The 18,725-nt window shown below is 43.9% G+C and overlaps 1 protein-coding gene across 3 annotated transcripts in view; it reads left to right on the top strand.

Moving 5' to 3' along the window:
* The window catches only part of SMS (spermine synthase), a 58,737-nt gene that overhangs the window by 17,293 nt on the left and 22,719 nt on the right, over positions 1-18,725 (top strand). For all 3 annotated transcript variants that reach the window (XM_064364460.1, XM_064364459.1, XM_064364458.1), the window contains exons 2-4: positions 12,078-12,198; positions 17,841-17,934; positions 18,452-18,516. In XM_064364460.1, the coding sequence (XP_064220530.1) occupies positions 12,078-12,198; positions 17,841-17,934; positions 18,452-18,516 (280 nt within the window). The remainder of the gene's footprint in view (positions 1-12,077; positions 12,199-17,840; positions 17,935-18,451; positions 18,517-18,725) is intronic.

Raw genomic sequence — 18,725 nt, 5'->3', positions numbered from 1 at the left:
TCTGCTGGGGAAGAATCTTTTTCCACATTCATTCAGATTATTAGTAGAATCCACTTTCTTGCAGCTGAAAGACTGAAGAAACCAGATTCTTACTGACTCTTGGTTGTAGGCTTTTCTCAGGTCCTAGAGACTCCCCACAGCCCTTAGCCATCTGGTCCTCCACTTGGCAGTTCACAGTATCACTGTTTGCTTTTTCAAGGCAAGAGAAAAATCTTTCACTCCACTGTGCTGAACAGAGTCTGTTGTATCATAACCATGGGGTGAAATCTCATCACCTTTGCCATACTCTATTGATTAGAAGGAAGTCAAGAGTCCTACCCACACTCAAGGGGAGGAGATTATTCAAGGAGCTGACTCATTGGGACTCATCTTAGGTATGTATGCCTTAGTGAGTGAGTGCATATGAGTCCAAACAGAGAAGCAATATGGTACAATTAAATGTCATCTCAATAAGCGATCAAGAATATATGATTTTTTTCGTTAAAATTATTAAATTTTAGAAAAAAAATTGATTATAGGCCAGGTTTTTTATATCATTGCCACCTTAGATGTTTCCCAAGAAGACAGAAAAAATCTAGTTGTATATAAGCTATAATATACCTGTTTGCAGAAGCACCTGGTAAGCACTGACAACCCCAAAATATACCCATTTTTGTCCTATAGTTTGTTTTTGTTTTTGTTTCTTGTGAGAGAGTCTTGCTGCGTTGCCCGGGCAGTGCAGTGGCACAATCTTGGTTCACTGCAACCTCTACCTCCTGGGTTCAAGTGATTCTCCTGCCTCAGCCTCCTGGAGTAGCTGGGATTGCAGGTGCTCACCACCATGCCTGACTAATTTTTTTTTTTTGTATTTTTAGTAGAGACACGGTTTCACTATATGTTGGCCAGTCTGGTCTCGAGCACCTGAGCTCAAGTGATCCACCTGCCTTGGCCTCCCAAAGGGCTGGGATTACAGGCATGAGCCACCACACCTGGCCTTTATACTCTTTAAAGAAAAAAATTAAAGATTTGTATTTCAGTACTTTTTGGAGTACAGGTGGTTTTTGGTTACATGGATAATAAGTTCTTTAGTGATGATTTCTGACATGTTGGTGCACCTGTCACCTGAGCAGTCTACACTATACCCAATATGTAGTCTGTTATCCCACACCCGCTTTCCACCCTTCCCCTGTAGCTCCCAAAGTCCATTATATCATTCTTATGTCTTTGCGTCCTCATAGCTTAGCACCCACTTCTAAGTTGAGGACGTATGATATATGGTTTTCCATTCTTGAGTTACTTCACTTAGAATAATGGCCTCCAGCTCCATCCAAGTTGCTGCAAAACACTGTTTCATTTCTTTTTATGACTGAGTGGTATTCCATGATATATCTTTTATTTAATTTTTTTAAATTTTTTTTTTTTTTGAGATGGAGTCTTGCTCTGTCGTCCAGGCTGGAGTGCAGCGGCGTGATGTCCACTCACTGCCTCCTGTGTTCAAGCAATTCTCCTGCCTCAGCCTCCCAAGTAGCTGGGATTATAGATATGTGCCACCATGTCCAGGTAATTTTTGTATTTTTAGTACGACGCAGTTTCGGCATGTTGGCCATGCTGGTCTTGAACTCCTCACCTCAAGTGATCCACCCACCTTGACCTCCCAAAGTGCTAGGATTATAGGCATGAGCCACCACGTGTGGCCAATAAACAACATTTTCTTTATCCACTCGTTGATCCATGGGCATTTAGGTTGGTTCCATATTTTTAAAATTGCAAATTGTGCTGCCATAAATGTGTGTGTGCATGCCTTTTTAATGTAATGATTTCTTTTCTTTTCTTTTCTTTTTTTTGAGGCAGAGTCTCACTCTGTTGCCCATCCTGGAGTGCAGTGGCCTGATCTCTGCTCGCTGCAGCCTCCACCTCCTGGGTTCAAGTGATTCTTCTGCCTCAGCCTCCTGAGTAGCTGGGACTATAGGTGCCCACCACCATACCCAGCTAACTTTTATATTTTTAGTAGAGACCAGGTTTCACCATGTTGGCCAGTCTGGTCTCGAACTCCTGACCTCAAGTGATCCACCTGCCTTGGCCACCCAAAGTGCTGGGATTACAGGGGTGAGCCACCGTGCCTGGCCTTCTTTTTCAAATAATGGCTTTTTTTTCCTCTGGGTATATACCCACTAATGGGATTGCTGGATGCAATGGTAATTCTATTTTTAGTTCTTTAAGGAATCTCCATGCTGTTTTCCATAGTGGTGGTACTAGTTTGTATCCCTACCAGTAGTGTTAAAGTGTTCCCCTTTTACCACATCCACACCAACATCTATTATTTTTTGACTTTTTAATTATAGTCATTCCTGCAGGAGTAAGGTGGTAGTTCATTGTGGTTTTAATTTGTATTTTCTTGATAACTAGTGATGTTGAGCATTTTTTCATGTTTGTTGGCTGTTTATGTTCTTTTAAGAATCGTCTATTGTCCATGTCCTTTGCCCACTTTTTGATGGGATTATTTGTTTTTTTTCTTGCTGCTTTGTTTGAGTTCCCTGTAGATTCTGGATGTTAGTCCTTTGGATGAATAGTTTGTAAATATTTTCTCCTACTCTGTGGGTTATCTGTTTGATGATCATTATTTCTTTGGCTGTGCAGACGCTTTTTAGTTTAATTAGATCCTATTTATTTATTTTTGTTTTGTTGCATTTGCTTTTGGGTTCTTGGTCATGAATTCTTTGCCTAAGCCAATGCCTAGAAGAGGTTTTCTGATGTTATCGTTATCTTCTAGAATTTTTATGGTTTCAGTTCTTAGATTTAAGTCTTTGATCCACCTTAAATTGATATTTGTATAAGGTGAGAAATAAGGATGCAGTTTCTTCTACATGTGGCTTGCCAGTGGAGAAACCAACTTCTGAGACTTCTCCATTGCCTTGGCAACCTTTCAGTAAGTGGGATTCTGAAGGCTCAGCTTGTTAGTTTGGGATTTTGGGGTGGGGGGGACAACTTTTTTGAGATATGATTCATATGCCATATAACTCCTTTATTGAATATGTAAAATTCAGTAGGTTTCAGTGTATTTGCAGAGTTGTGTGACCATCATGACAATCAACTTTAGAACATGTTCATAACCTCAAAAAGAAACCCTGTGCCCCTTAGCCATCACCCTTATTCCTACCCTCATTCTTCCCAGCCTCTGGAACCACTAATCTGCTTTACATTTCTATGGATTTGCCTTTTCTGGACACTTCTATTTCACTTAGCATAGTGTTTTTAAGGTCCAACCATGTTGTATGTAGCATATATCAGTACTTCGTTCCTTTTATGCCTGAATAACCACATGGATAAACCACAGTTTGCTTATCCATCTGTAACCTGATGGCAGTTTGGGTCATTTCTACTTTGTGGCTATTATATACCATGCTGCTGTGAACATCTGTGTCAGCTTCATTTCATCATCATGCATCTGTTGTAAAAAGGACTAGACATGGGGCTATAAAGCCAAGCTGTTAAATAAGGCACGCCAAAGAACTACCTGCTTGACCTAGAAATTCATTAGGCTTCTGAATATCTGAGAAATCTAATAAGCAGATCCTTTTTGAAAATTAAAAAGTTAAACTTTTAATTGCAAATTAGAATTTTCTTTTGTGAAATCAAAGAATTTTTTGCATATCACTTGATTTCTGTAATCTGGACTTGCTACCTGTCAGTCTTCATGCTTTTGATGGACCTGGCACATTCTGAGTGAGCTGAAAAGATGCTCTCAAACCCTTAGGCAGTGCTTAGCCATGGACTTGGGTGAGAAGACTTGAGGGATGCCATTCTCTGTCATTCTTTTCAGAGGGGTTGTGTCAGTGGTGTTGGTGACTCCTAAACAGATACTTCTTTAACTTGGTATAATTTATGTAAATTTTAGTATACCAGGTCTGAGTTTTGAACAATGCATACAGTTGTGTAACCACCACTGTTAGCGAGATTAGAACAGCTGAATGGGGTTTTAAAGCAGCTTCCCGAATGATTTCAAATTGGATAGGTATCCAGTTTCCTTTCCTCTTTTAGGCAGAGAAGTCTGTCAAGAAAAACCAGAAAGTGCTTTATGTGTGAAGGGAAATTGTGCACAACCTGAGCCTGGCTCTCAGGTTATCTGACATTAGGGTCTGGGGTTTAGGGGGAAGGATGCTTGCGTTTGTGCTTCCCCTTGTAGGGAGTTGCAGACTCGCTCTGTTGCCAGCCAGCTCACAGGCCATCTTCCCATGGAGAGAGTGCAGATCCCTGAACTGAGCAGGCAGGAAGGGGCTGGGTGTAAGCCTGACCAAAGGTGGGCCCTTGGACTTGGGTGGTAAGTGGTAAGCATGGGTGGGGAAGGCATGAGTGAGTGTGTGTGTGTCTGTCTGTGTGTGTGTGTGTGTGTGTGTGTGTGTGTGTGTGTAGGGGCATGGAGCTCTGGAACTCTTGGCAGTTCTGTGGTAGCTGGGGCTGCAGTTGCTGGAGCAGTAGGTGAGCTGGAGCTTCAGCTTTGGGTCTTATCACTTGGCATGATGCAGGGATGGGGATAACTAACCACCCCTTGGAGCCAGTTCTGGGAGAGACCTACGGGAGAAAGGGGCTTGATAGTGAGGTATAGAATTTTCAGCCTTCATAACTAAAAATATGCTTGGCGAGAATAGAAATTCATCTCCCAGTTTCACAAGCCAGGTGCTCCTTAACCATGAGAGAGCTGAAAGGAATGTGAATGTAAATCTTCTGTTCCAACCCCCTCATTTTGCAGAGGAGAATGTCAAGTCTCTGGCCTGTGGAGTCTAATGGCCCTGCATCACACACACAAAATAGTCGAGGTTGTGTAGCCTTCAGAAAGCCCCCAGGGTGCTCATGGCCTGAGTTCTCTTAGCTAAAGGTTTTGAAGTTGAAAAACAGCCACAAGCCAAGGTCACAAGTAGAGAGAGGTTTTTTGTTGTTTTTTGTCTTTCTGGATGTGTTAGAGTTGCACATTTCCTTAGGGCAGCCTCTAATGGAATTTAGTTTGTTTAAGGAGTATGTTAGATTCTCAAAGCTGAAGGAGGAGCAGGAATATAACATGCATGTCTTTTTTTTGGCGGCGGGTTGGGGGGGCAGGTTCGATTTTGATTCAGAGTGACGCCCTGGGCTAGTAAGGTTGACTAGTACAGCTGATCTCCTTTATGCACACGGGCTGCATGCCATACGGATCAGTGATTGAATAGCGGTACAAGACCATGAGGGAAGGAAGGAACTGACATTGATTCTGGGTTCTGTACAGGAACGCTACAAAGTAGTGTTTCCACTTTATGAGGAAATTAGGTCTGTAAGTGAAAAGTCCTGGCCAGTGGGTTGGGGTGGGGTAGAGAGACTGGTGGGAGGCTTGGTGGGGCCTGTTATGGGGAATGTTAAGTGGCTGGTGATGTAATAACCATCGATGAGAGTAGCGAAGTAACAAGCCTGATATTGATCCGAGACTTGTGATTGGAACAGTGCTGGGAGCAGTTGCACAGGAGGCAAGTTCCAGCTAGATACACAGATTTGGGCTTCGGCCATTTGGAGCTGATGCTCGGGGTCAGAAGAATGAGGCTCTCCAAGACGGGCCTATAAATGGTTCCCTGGTAGAAAATGAGGCATGAGGGTAAAGCGTAGGTCTTAATTATTTTTTTCCCCTTCCTGTCTTCCCTTCCTTTAGTAGTGGTGTATTTAATTTGGATCAGTTTATTCATTTTAAGTTACTGTTGAACACACATACACAAAGTAGGCAGTGGGCTGGAAATGGGGACATTGCGTTGTTCAGTAGACAAAGGACACCTTTTGCCTTCGGAGAGGTCGCTGTTTCTGAGTACTTTGGAAGGCTGACTGATCTACTAGTTATAATATATTGTTTTTGTCTGGCCATTGAAATGAATTTTCTAAGAGCTGCCGAAGAACAACATTTCATTGGCCTATTTTGGTGGATGACTGTGTCTCCTTGAAAGTAGTGTGATGAGCTCTTTTAGCATTTGAATCTTTGTTCACATTTTCTTCTAATTTGTGGACACTTAGGACCTTGGTATCCTGTGTTCTCAAGTTTGGGTATATGTCTGACCTCGGGCTCATTTTTACCTATGTGTAGAGCATCCAGTAGTTCTCAAGGGATTGCACTGCCCCTGTCCTGCCCTTGGGGCAGTTGGGGTATGGGGTCTTTATTGACAAGCAAGGACGTTCCTGACGTTTAGTGGGTATGGCTAGGTTGACAAAGTCTTGTGAAAGACAGGATAGTCTTTCTTACCACATCGTTAACCTTGACCCTGATATCCAAGAACCCTGATAGAGCAAGTCTGATTTGTTTCGTCATTTTTACAAGTTCCATACTAGACAGGCATAAAGGTTGTAATTTGGAATAACTGCAAGGCATTTTCTGAGGCATGTGACAGGTTACCTGTGGCTTCAGTTACTAAAGAGAGTTCTAACTTTTTTCAGCCCTTCTGTTTCGTTGAGCATTTTGTATAACTTTTTGGTGACTTGAGTATAACTGGTACGGAAATTGTAAGGGGTTTCTTTTTTTTTTTTTTCTATTGGATGATTTAGGTTAGTGGTTCTTAACTGTGGCTGCATGTTGGAATTTCCCAGGGAGCTTTTGAAAATATTGATGCTTGGGTCCCACCCCCAGATTTCTACTTAGCTGGCTTAATGTATGGCATTGGAATTTTTTAAAACTCCCCAGGTGATTATTATTTTTTTGAGACAGGGTCTCACTGTTGCCCAGACTGAAGAGCAGTGGTGCAATCACGGGTCGTTGCAGCCTTCACCTCTCAGGCTAAGGTGTTCTCCCATCTCAGCCTTCTGGGTAGATGGGACTATAGGCGAATACCACCATGTCTGGCTAATTTTTGTAGTTTTTGTAGAGACAGATTTTCACCACATTGCCCAGTCTGGTCTCAACCTCCTGGGCTCAAGTGATCCTCCTGCTTTGACCTCCTAAAGTGTTGGGATTACAGACATGAGCCACCATGCCTAGCCTCCCTGGGTGAATTGTAATGCACAGCTAGGATTGTAAACCACTGATCTAGATGTTCTTGAGCCTCTGCAAAGATAGAGAAATAAAGGGTGATGAATTCAGTCTTTATTACTGAAAAATGAAAAAAATTACTGATGATGAAAAAAAGTACTTTTTTATTTGCCCACAAAACATTTATTGAGCACCTGGGATCAAGATGACTTAAGTGAACCACCTCGTGCTTTGCTTTGTTTTCTATTAAAACCCTGATTTGGGGCCGGGTGCGGTGGCTCACGTCTGTAATGCCAGCACTTTGGGAAGCTGAGGTGGGCAGATCATCTGAGGTCAGGAGTTTGAGACCAGCCTGACCAACATGGTGAAACCCTGTCTCTACTAAAAATACAAAATTAGCCAGGTGTGGTGGCACATGCCTGTAATCCCAGCTACTCGGGAGGCTGAGGCAGGAGAATCGCTTGAACCCGGGAGGCGGAGGTTGCAGAGAGCCGAGATTGCGCCATTGCACTCTAGCCTGGGCAACAAGAGCGAATTTCATCTCAAAGAAAAAAAAAAACCCTCTGATTTGGAAAAAGATTACTTCGGAGTCTTCAGCTCTAGCTCCCCTTCCTAGAGTGTCTTCCCCAAGGACTGGGTAACAGGGAGAGGCCCCAATTAGGAGGAAGGTGAGAATGAAGGGAGATGGATGGTGGGCAAAATGGTGGTGTCCCCATAACACCTTCCTGGCAAGACTAGCATGCTCAGATGCCCGCGGGGACCAGGCGGCCACACAAATGAAGAGGGCTTGTGGGTAAATGAGTTTCCAAAAATATGTTCAGCCTTGGCCTGTTTTTACTGAACTTGGTGGGTAAGTCTATAGTGTGGAAACAAGTAATACTTCAAATTGGATTTCTTGTGTAGTTTTTCCTTCTGTTTGAAACCTGGCCGGAGGGCTTTCTTTAGCCCACATGGTGCCTTTCCTCTAATTGTGCCAGTTGGAAAAGGGGTTGGCCATTACACTGGGCTTGGCCAACAGTCAAAGCCTTTGCATAGATCAGACAAAGACACTCCCTTTCCTTGGCCTAAGGGACGAAGTTCACCCCAGCTCACCCAGGCCAGAGTCCTCGTTCACTGCACAGCCTGGTCAATTATACGCAGGGTGGCCTTGCCTAGATTGTTCATTCACCAGCATGGGGGTTCGGGTTCTATTTCGTAATGTGCCAACAGAACCGTCTTGAGGCCATTTACCAGGAGTGATGATTTATTTTATATGCTTTCAAAACAAAACATCTGTTTTAGCCAAGGAGAGATTGCTTAGTTTCAGAATGGCTCTTCAGATTCAGGGAAAGTTCTGCCTGGCTCGGTACACTCAAGCCACCTTCATTGTCAGTGACAAAGACAAACTGAACAAGGTTAGTTTATCTTACCAAGTTTGAAATCAGATTTTTTTTTTTTTATTTTAGTGAGATAGAATTCAGTCTTAATGCTACAGTTCTGGGAAAACAATTCACACCTTCACTTTTAATTTCCTGAAACCAATTTCAGAATAGCAAAGCAAGCTAGATTATTTTCTGCCAAACGTCTTTCCCAAAGGCACAGTTTTGCTAGGAACAAATGAGAGCTTAGTGTTTCATTGGGCCACCACTGCTCGGTGTTCATAGATGCTTGCACCGTGGGAGTGTGTCGTGGATTCTGTTCTGGTAGTCTTTCCCTGATATGGGGCTTTTTCCTGGAGGTTCTTTCATTTTGGCCATCAGTAGGGCTTGACCACCCTGACATCCAGTCCTACCCAAGTCCTCACAGGTTTCAGCTGCATCCTCTTTGGCTAGCCAGACCCTGCATTCTAAGGGGGAGGAAACCACTTTTTGGGGGTGAACACCTGTTGGTGACTTTTGGAAGAGGTTCCTTTAGTACTTAGGGCTGTCCAAAGGCCCTTTGCTTTTTCTCTTCTTCCTCTCTCAATTGCTGATACCCCACATGTCTCAGGGCTGTGGCCCATTTGTTTCTACCTATACCTGTTTGGGGATTTAGGGTTATACTGTCATCTAGTTTTGTTCCAAATGTTGTCTGTGAGTTTTGGATGGACTATCAACTTCTCTGTTTGGCAATTCTGAATATGATGTTTTCACTGCCACTTTACTATTCCTTTTGCTATTGTTAAAGTTGAAAACGAATTTTGGGTAGGTGTATTAGCTTGCTAGGGCTGCTATAACAAAGTACTGCAAATTGGATAGCTAACAATGGCAGAAATTTATTCTCTCACAGTTCTGGAGGCCAGAAGTTTGAGATCAAATTGTGACAGGCCCAGGCTCCCCAGAACGCTGTAGGGGAGGATCCATCCTTGCCTCTTCAGCTTTTTGTGCATTTCTGCCTGTGCTGGGCTTGGCGTGTGGCTCTTAATCACTCTAATCTCGGCCTCTGTCTTACGTCACCTGCTCCCTTTTCTCCCCGTATCTTCTATTGAAAGGGCACTTGTCCTTGGGTTTAGGGTCTGGGTACCTGGATAATCCAGATGCTTTCATCTTGAGATCCTTTACTTAATTACATCTACAAAGACCCTTTTCCAAAATAAGTCACATCCCCGGTTCTGGAGATTAGGATGTGGGTATATCTTTTTGGTGTCAACATTATACCCACTACAGTGGGAGAGAGTGAAATCTTCTGATTTTTAAATGGCAGCTAATTTATACTTTTTATTTTTTTTGAGATGGAGTCTTTGTCACCCAGGCTGGAGTGCAATGGCATGATCTGGGCTCACTGCAACCTCTGCCTCCCAGGTTCAAGTGATTTGCCTGACTCAGCCTACTGAGTAGCTGGGATTACAGACACATGCCGCCAAGCCCAGCTAAATTTTGTATTTTTAGTAGAAATGGAGGTTTCACCATGTTGTCCAGGCTGGTCTTGAACTCCAGACCTCTTGATCCTCCTGCCTTGGCCTCCCAAAGTGCTGGGATTACGTGTGAGCCACCACGCCCAGCCCTAATTTGCACTTTTAAAAAATGTGTGCAGGGGCTGGGTGTGGTGGCTTATACCTGTAATCCCAGCACTTTGGGAGGCTGAGGCGGGTGGATCGCTTGAGCTCAAGAGTTTGAGACCAGTCTGGGCAACATGGTAAAACCCCGTCTCTATAAAAGAAGTACAAAAATTAGTTGAGCATGGTGGTTTGCACCTGTAGTCCGAGCTACTTGGGAGGCTGAAGCAAGAGGATCACTTGAGCCGGGGAGGCAGAGGTTGCAGTGAGTCGAGATCATGCCACTGCACTTCAGCCTGGGTGACAGAGAGACATCCTGTCTCAAAAAATAAAAAAAGCCTGTGCAGGCCAGAATAAAACATATCTGTCCAATTTGGGTTCTAAACTCACCATTTGTAGCCTTCACTCAGTGGTCTTGGGAACACAGTTCTGAGTCACTAGAGATAGAGTCTTTATGCATAGTGAAAAAATCCTTAGCTTCCCAGTTCTAATTTCGGCACTACTTAGTTTATGGCAGGAATTCTAATGTAATTTTCCTGGCAAACCACACTGCAATCAGCTGTGACTGCTTGCTTTTTCTTTTACGTCTATTCAGGTCACAGAGATGCTTCATTTTGATACTTTTACAGGCTGTTTTTCCCCTCACAGGAGCCAGCCTTCACAGGGCTGGTGGGACCGTAAAGAGTAATTTCTCGGCCGGGCAGGGTGGCTCACGTCTGAAATCTCAGCACTTTGGGAGGCCAAGACAGGCGGATCATGAGGTCAGGAGATCGAGACCATCCTGGCCAACATGGTGAAACCCTGTCTCTATTAAGAATACAAAAATTAGCTGGGTGTGGTGGTGCGTGAGTCTAGAGGCTGAGGCAGGAGAATCGTTTGAACCGGGGAGGTGGAGGTTGCAGTGAGCAACCACTGCACTCCAGCCTGGTGACAGACTGAGACTCCATCTAAAAAAAAAAGGTAATTCCTCTTGTTATATCTTGGTTCTTTGTTTTACCTTTATTAGAGAATGCCTGCTTTGTAGATGGAACTACAGAAGAACAAATTACATTTACCCCTTTTTTTAAGTATTGTAATGTGTTGGATGTTCTTGAAGATCCTGGCTTCAAGTGAACCTGCAGAGATTAATATACTTTCTGTAAGGTTGACCTAAGTTCTACCTGGGAACACTGATGGCACTTTTGGGAGTAGGACAGTGGGCAGAATGGGAGATAGGAGGATTGGCTTATGGCACCATGGGGGTGGGGTGGGGAGACTGACATGCCAGCAGATTGTCCCATATGGAATCATTGTCCAGTTTCTACCATTTAGAACTATGTTACTGAGCACCGAGCATTACTGTTGGATATTTTTTTCCAGTTATAAAAGCACATTCTTGGCTGGGCGCGGTGGCTCACGCCTGTAATCCCAGCACTTTGGCAGGCTGAGGCGGGCGAATCACGAGGTCAAGAGATCGAGACCATCCTGGCCAACATGGTGAAACCCTCTACTAAAAAAAATACAAAAATTAGCTGGACATGGTGGCGCGCACCTGTAGTCCCAGCTACTCGGGAGGCTGAGGCAGGAGAATTGCTTGAATCCAGGAGGCGGAGGTTGCAGTGAGCCGAGATCACGCTACTGCACTCCAGCCTGGTGCCTGATGACAAAGCGAGACTCCGTCTCAAAAAAAAACCAACCAAACAAACAAAAAAAGACAAAAACAAAAGCACATCCTTTTTGTAAAAATATGAAAAAAAAAAGCTTGTCATTTATATGACAGCTCATCAGCAGTGGACAGGTATCCCTTTTCTAGTACCTTGTGTCCTCGCTAATTTATTTAACCTAAACTGGAATCTCATTTGTTGTACTTGTGTTTATTTGCATTTCTTTAATTTCTCCTTAGTGTGAATATTTTGTTACGCTGTCTCTAGGCTGAATATGTCTACATCCTTGGCACAGCTATTTGTGATCGGTTTTTGTCTTCTTACCATCATGTAACCTGGTGGTCTGCATCGCCTCTCATTGCAGGGTGGAGAATGTTGATAGCTCATGACAAGGGATAAGTGACACTGACAACTTTGTTGAGGTTTTTGTTTGTTTGTTTGTTTTTAATAAGGCTCAGTTCTCAAACTGTGCTCCTTGTCTTTCTTTCTGAACCTTTCTTCCTTACCATTTTGCCTTCTTCCCCTTGTTCTCCAGCTGATGGTGAGACCATTCTAAAAGGCCTCCAGTCCATTTTCCAGGAGCAGGGGATGGTGGAGTCAGTGCACACCTGGCAGGACCATGGCTATTTGGCAACCTACACAAACAAGAATGGCAGGTGAGCAGTCTCCAGTGCTCTTCTTCAGATCTGGTTACTTATGAGCAGAGACATGACAGAGTGGAGGGTGGGGGTGGTGTCTGACATTATTTTTTCTCCTTTGACATCTTTCAGGATGAGGCGGGGACTTGGTGCTTCTCAACCCTAGCTGCACATCAGAATCTCCTGGGAGTGTTACCGACTACAGGTTCTTAAGGTCTCATGTGTATAGAGATTGACAGGAGGCTAAGCATGTTTCCCAGACAAGTGTTTTGTTAAGACTTACGCCCAGAGTGGGCATAAGGGAGACAGCCCAGGGAAAGTTCTGTGGCTGACTCCTCCAAGGGTAGCCACAGGTAATGTTCTGAAGGGAGTAACACGAATAATTCATGACGTAGGTGAGTGTCATTACAGGTCCGCACCTGGGGAGTACGAGGCCTCCTGCTAATGTATGCACCCTGAAGTGGCCGGTGAGCCCTGCTCTTGGTGGGGACTTTAGCATAATAGTAAGACAGGAGCAGACAGGGGCAGGGTCGCTCACTGGGCTCATGGCAAGCAATAGGTCAACTCCCTCTAGTAAAAAGTTTATGGTGGAACTCAGCCTCTTAAGTCTCTGGAGTAAGATTTTTACCGTAAGATTCTACTTATCTTAGTGTTTCCCAGGTCTCTCTGTCAGCAGGGATATCAGAGTGGGTGGGGATGGATATCAGATTGGGTGGGGTCCAGATGGTTGGATTGGTTGGGGTGCCTGCCACCTGTGGGTCCCCACTAGTTTGCAGCAGAAGCCCCGTAGGGGGCACACCAGGGCCTTCTTGCTGCAGGATGCTGAGCTGCAGGTGTACTTGCTCAGGTTGAAGTAGGGTGGGTGCAGGCTGCGGGTGTCTGTGCTAGGCCGGCCAGCAGGAGCACTGCAGGGCCCCAGGGGCAGCCCGCACAGAGTCTCAAGCAGCGCTTTGCCATCTTCCTGGCTCCTAGTGCCTGGCATTTCTGGAAATAAATGTGTTATTGGGGTGGGGGGAGCCCAAGTCCCTTCTCTACTCTTGTTTCTGGAGAGCTTTCATGAAACACTCATGCCCAGGCATTTTCCCCAGAAATTGAGGCCCCAGGGCCTGGACATTTGGATTTTTCCAAAGCCCCAGTGGTTCTATGTGGCCAGGACCAAGAACCCCTGGTGGCATAAGCAGTTTGCAATGGCAGGCAATGATTCAGACTTGGTTAGGACACAGGTTCCTGGGCCCCTACTGCAAGAGTTTCTGATACAGTAAGCGGATCTGGGGCAGGGAAAGATTACATTTCCAGGAAGCTCCCAGGGGATGCTGATGCTTCTGGACAGTTGACCACACTTTCAGTAGCACTATTATGACGGATTATCAGCTACTACAGACCATGGTAAAATGCAGAACAAAACCTAAACTAAGAAATGACTGATAACAAGAAACCAGTGTATTGAGTTCTTGGTATTTTCTTAAATCTTGATTTGTATTATATCTGAACTGGCATAGTATGTAAAGCTACTAGTTAATATTCCTAGTAATTTGCACTATTAATTTAAAAATGTAATAGGGTGCAGTGTATAGTGCTTAGGTGATGGGTGCACTAAAATCTCACAAATCACCACTAAAGAATTTGCTCATGTAACCAAACACCACTGATTCCCCAAATAACCTATAAAAATAAAAACTAAAATAAATAAAAATGTGAGCTCCAGGATGGGGTATTTTCAATGGCTTTTATTCTATTACCTCAGTGGTTACCCAGTACTAGAATTCCACTGGCTTCCTTAATGTCCCACTTTCTCTTCCTTTGTTTCTCTACTAAAGGAAAAAGTAGCAACCTCCATGATGTTCCAGAGACCTAGAGGGCAGTGCTGTGAGATGAGGGAAACCTGTACTTTGTGAGCTCGCTACCCCTTCCATTATTCTCTCTATAAGTCTCCATGGCCCACCTCTTTTGAATTAATTGCTGTTCTCTATCTTGATAACTCTCAAAGACATCCTTACGCCTTCTTCACCAAGCCCAGACTTGTATTTCTATGTAACAAACCTCCCTGTGTGTTTAGAAGATACCTCAGTTGTATCTAAGATGATGATTTCTTCCTCAGGGGTGACCCATATGAGCACCACCACCAAACCGTCCTCTCTTCTGTATCCTTCTCTATCCTGGTCTGACCCAGTTGATGGATGGTTTCCTGGAAGCAAAGGCTGCAGCTGTCCTAGAGCCCTCTGACTCTTGCAGGATTACACTCAGCCCCTCTGTTAGAGACAGAATACTTGTTCCTAGGTACTGCAAGGAAAAATTAGCATTCAGACAAAAAGTTTTCTCAGCAAGGCAATTTTAGTTTCTGCAGAAAGGATGCTGTTCATCAGCTATCTTGCTACAAAAGCACAATGAACAAAGGGAGGGCAAGCATATTTATTTTTTATGCATTGGATCTTTACTGCTGTGTCTGCTGTCTGTTGGTTGGAACCAGACTTCACAATTGAAATTGAACCTGATTGGCTAACAGCTTAAAACTTTTCTAAATAGGTAAAGGCAATGGAGAACAAAGGAAAAGAAGAAGTTGCTTGCAAAAGGACTTAGAAAAGGAATAACCTTCCTAAATAAGGAAAGGGCATAGGCTGTGAGCTGGGAGATGCCTGTGAGCACGTCTAGCACAAATATTTTAAAGTACAAGGACATAGAATGTACTATGTGTCTGTGAGCATGTCTCGCACAAATACCTTGGTTAAAGTACAAGGACATAGAATGTACTTATTCTTTTATGTCTGACAGCTAAATAAGATAGGGCTAGAGTTATTAGCAAAAAGCAAGAAAGCAAGAAGGCTGTGAAGAAAGTTAGTATTTGAAAGAAACTTATTATTTCTAACATGTATTATTATTCTTTAACAAGAAGGGAAACTTTGAAGAGGAACTTTTAACTTTCTACACCTTCCCTGTACCTGCCTCCTCTCACTGTTCTTACTGTGTGGTCCATCCTTTGGGGACCACAGCAAATTGGAACTCATCACTCCACAACCTCCGGTGGCAGGCTCCCAGCCAATCCCAGGTGAAAAATTGCGCTTCTTATCATCTCCTAAAGGCCTTTGCAGCTGGGCCCTCCCTACTTCTCTATGACAATTATTGAAGTTTCTACCATAGACACTAATTCCAGTAGTACAGAAGACATAGAATTCTTCCCAGAAAGGGTTTTTGAGTGACAACAGCTGTTTGGAAACTGCTTTGAAAAGCAATAAACAAAAAGAAAAAACCCCACCAAATGAACATGCTTACGTTTTTGGTGTTTTTGAGACCAAGTCTTGCTCTGATGCCCAGGCTAGAGTGCAGTGGCGCAATCTTGGCTCACTGCAACATCTGCCCCCCGAGTTCAAGCAATTCTCCTGCCTCGGCCTTCTGAGTAGCTGGCATTACAGGCATGCACCACCACATCTAGCTAATTTTTGTGCTTTTAATAGAGACGGGGTTTCATGATGTTGCCCAGGCTGGTCTCAAACTCCTAGGCTCAAAGCATCCACCCGCCTCAGCCTCCCAAAGTGCTGGGATTACAGGTATGAGCCACCACACCTGGCCAGCTTAGTTTTTAAGAGTTTTCTCCATTGGTCTTCCTCTGTCACTTGGTAAACTGGTACTCACCCTGAGGTGCCTGTCCTGAAACATCACCTCTCCTACCCACACATGGGCCTGAGAGAAGGACCTGAGCCACCTTTATTTAGCTTCTCTATTTTCACCCCAGCACATTTTTCCTCCTCGATTTCTGGTTTTATCCCTAGGAGCACCTTAATCCTTGACTCTGCCTTCCAGCATTCTCTCTTTTCATGCTAGAACCACCCAAGTGGATAAAGGGGACATTATTTCTCTATTATTTCTTCCCTCTCTCCTCTCTGCTGCTAGTAAAGGAGGGGAAAGGAAAGATGATCCTCTCATTCTGGTGTAGAAGAATTTGTGGAGACTGGGCATGTACTTAATTTTTGAGGTCACTTAAGGGCTGGAAGATGAACAGTTAACTAGTTTTGTGATTTTTATTTTATTTTTTTTATATATATTTTTTTGAGACGGAGTTTCGCTCTTGTTACCCAGGCTGGAGTGCAATGGCGCGATCTCGGCTCATTGCAACCTCCGCCTCCTGGGTTCAGGCAATTCTCCTGCCTCAGCCTCCCGAGTAGCTGGGATTACAGGCACGCGCCACCATGCCCAACTAATTTTTTATATTTTTAGTAGAGACGGGGTTTCACCATGTTGACCGGGATGGTCTCAATCTCTTGACCTCGTGATCCACCCGCCTCGGCCTCCCAAAGTGCTGGGATTACAGGCGTGAGCCACCGCGCCCGGCCGATTTTTATGTTTTATAGAGACAGGGTCTCACTCTGTCACCCAGGCTGGAGTGCAGTGGTACGATAATGGCTCACTGCAGCCTCAAACTCCCAGGCTTAAGGAATCCTCCTGCCTCATCTTCCCGAGTAGTTGGAACTACAGGTGTGTGCCACCATGTCTAGCTTGTTATTTTTAGTTTTATTTTTTAATCCAGGCACACTGTCTGTATTCTCTGAACAGAATTCATCTTTGAATATAGTAGTTTTCAAACATTTCTTTACCTATTTATAGGAGGAGGTAATCATAACCCTGGAAATACACGTCTGTGGAAATGCAGTACGAATACATGCATAGGCTGGATGCTGTGGCTCACGCCTGTAATCCTAGTCCTTTGGAAGGCGGAGGCGGGCGGATCACCAGAGGTCAGGAGTTTGAGACCAGCCTGTCCAACATGGTGAAACCCCGTCTCTACTAAAAATACAAAATTAGGTGTGGCATCACATGCCTGTGGTCCCAGCTGCTCGGGAGGCCGAGACAGGAGAATCGCTTGAACCCAGGAGGTGGAGGCTGCAGTGAGCCAAGATCATGTCACTGCACTGCAGCCTAGGCAAGACAGAGCAAGACTCTGTCCAAAAAAAAAAAAAAAAATCAAATACATGCGTATAACTGAAGCAAAAGTTTATCAAATACATCTTAGTGCATGTGATACACTCAAATATGTTTATTTCAATTTAAAAATAAAGGGCTGGTCAGAACACTTTCTGTAAAGATCTGTGTAAAGGTTGCTGTCACATTTTTAAAAAAACTCTTTAAAAATGTAAACCACTCTTACTTAGCCTGCAGGCTTTACAAAAACGTACTGTGGGATGAATTAGGTTTGCAGGTAGTTGGTCTGGATTTTGCAGAGTGCCTACTAAATTAATTTACTACCACTAGCCTGCAGTTAGGAAAAATTGGGTCTGGTTTGAACTCTGAAAGTTGATTGAGAGAAACCAGTTTATCCTTCTCCATACTCCTTTCCTCTTAAAGCAGTAGTTACTAAACCTGGCAAAATTACCTAGAGAACCTTTTTAAAAATTACATTCACAGAACTGCTACTGAATCACTTTCTGGGCCCAGGAACCAGTTTTGAAAACCTTAGCATTTGGTAATGTCCTCTAAATCTTCCACAAATGAATGGTAGCTTCTCCCCTCAAGAAGAAGCCCTAGTAAGAAAGTAAGAAGGTTAACTCTATACTTCTAGGGAAATAAAGAGCAGTGGTCTTTTCTCTTAATTGGGTGACATCGGTTTGTTTTTTTTTTTTTGGAATGCACTGATATAATTCTTAACCTTAAAATTATATTTTCCTTTGTAGCTTTGCCAATTTGAGAATTTACCCACATGGATTGGTGTTGCTGGACTTTCAGAGTTACGACGGTGACGCGCAAGGCAGAGAAGAGATCAACAGCGTTGGTTTTTCACTTTCATTTACTCAGTGTTTAAGGATCATAATATCTGCTTAGCTTAGTATTAAAATGATTTTCTCTTCATGCTTACTTTCTAGTTAACTTAATTTTAAACTTTCCTCCGTCCACATAAGTGATTTCAGAATAGAAGCAGTTGTTTAGTTGTTTTTAGGAACCTGGTGTCAGTGTTCCCTTTTAACTGCCTGAGTATGAGTAATCTAACTTTCCACTGGAGGGAATAGAAAACCTTTAACCAGGATTTTATAGTTGCGGTACCCTTCAGCCTTCCTCTTCCACATTATTTTGTTGCTAACTTATGCTAGGGTTAGATCAGCAACATGAAGGGGGATAGTTGATATGGGAAAGTGGAATTGGGCCAGGCCGACGGGCTGCTGGAGGGTAGGAGGAGGGACAGGCCAGTATTGTACAGCTCTGTCAACACGGCCTCAGTCGTTGGGTCTGTAATTTAGCTGTTCAATGAAGCCTTCTGCAAGTCCTTTGATTTTTCTTTTAATTGTAGATTTTGAACAAAGTAGAAGAAAGAATGAAAGAATTGAGTCAAGATAGTACTAGACGGGTGAAACGGTGAGTCCACTCTTGAATGTCCTTTTATATTTAATCAATCGAAACAGTCAGAGGTGGCTGGGCGTGGTGACTCAGGCCTGTAATCCTGGCACTTTGGGAGGCCGAGGTGGGTGGATCACTTGAGGTCAGGAGTTCGAAACCAGCCTAACCAACATGGTGAAACATCATCTCTACTAAATATACAAAAATTAGCCGGGCATGGTGGCACA

The sequence above is a fragment of the Aotus nancymaae genome, unplaced genomic scaffold (genome assembly GCF_030222135.1).
Source record: "Aotus nancymaae isolate 86718 unplaced genomic scaffold, 86718_ANA_hifiasm-v0.15.2.pri h1tg000058l, whole genome shotgun sequence".
In the NCBI taxonomy this organism is placed as follows: Eukaryota; Metazoa; Chordata; class Mammalia; order Primates; family Aotidae; genus Aotus; species Aotus nancymaae.
Note: the sequence above shows the minus strand (reverse complement) of the source record. Positions and strands in the feature narration are given on the sequence as shown.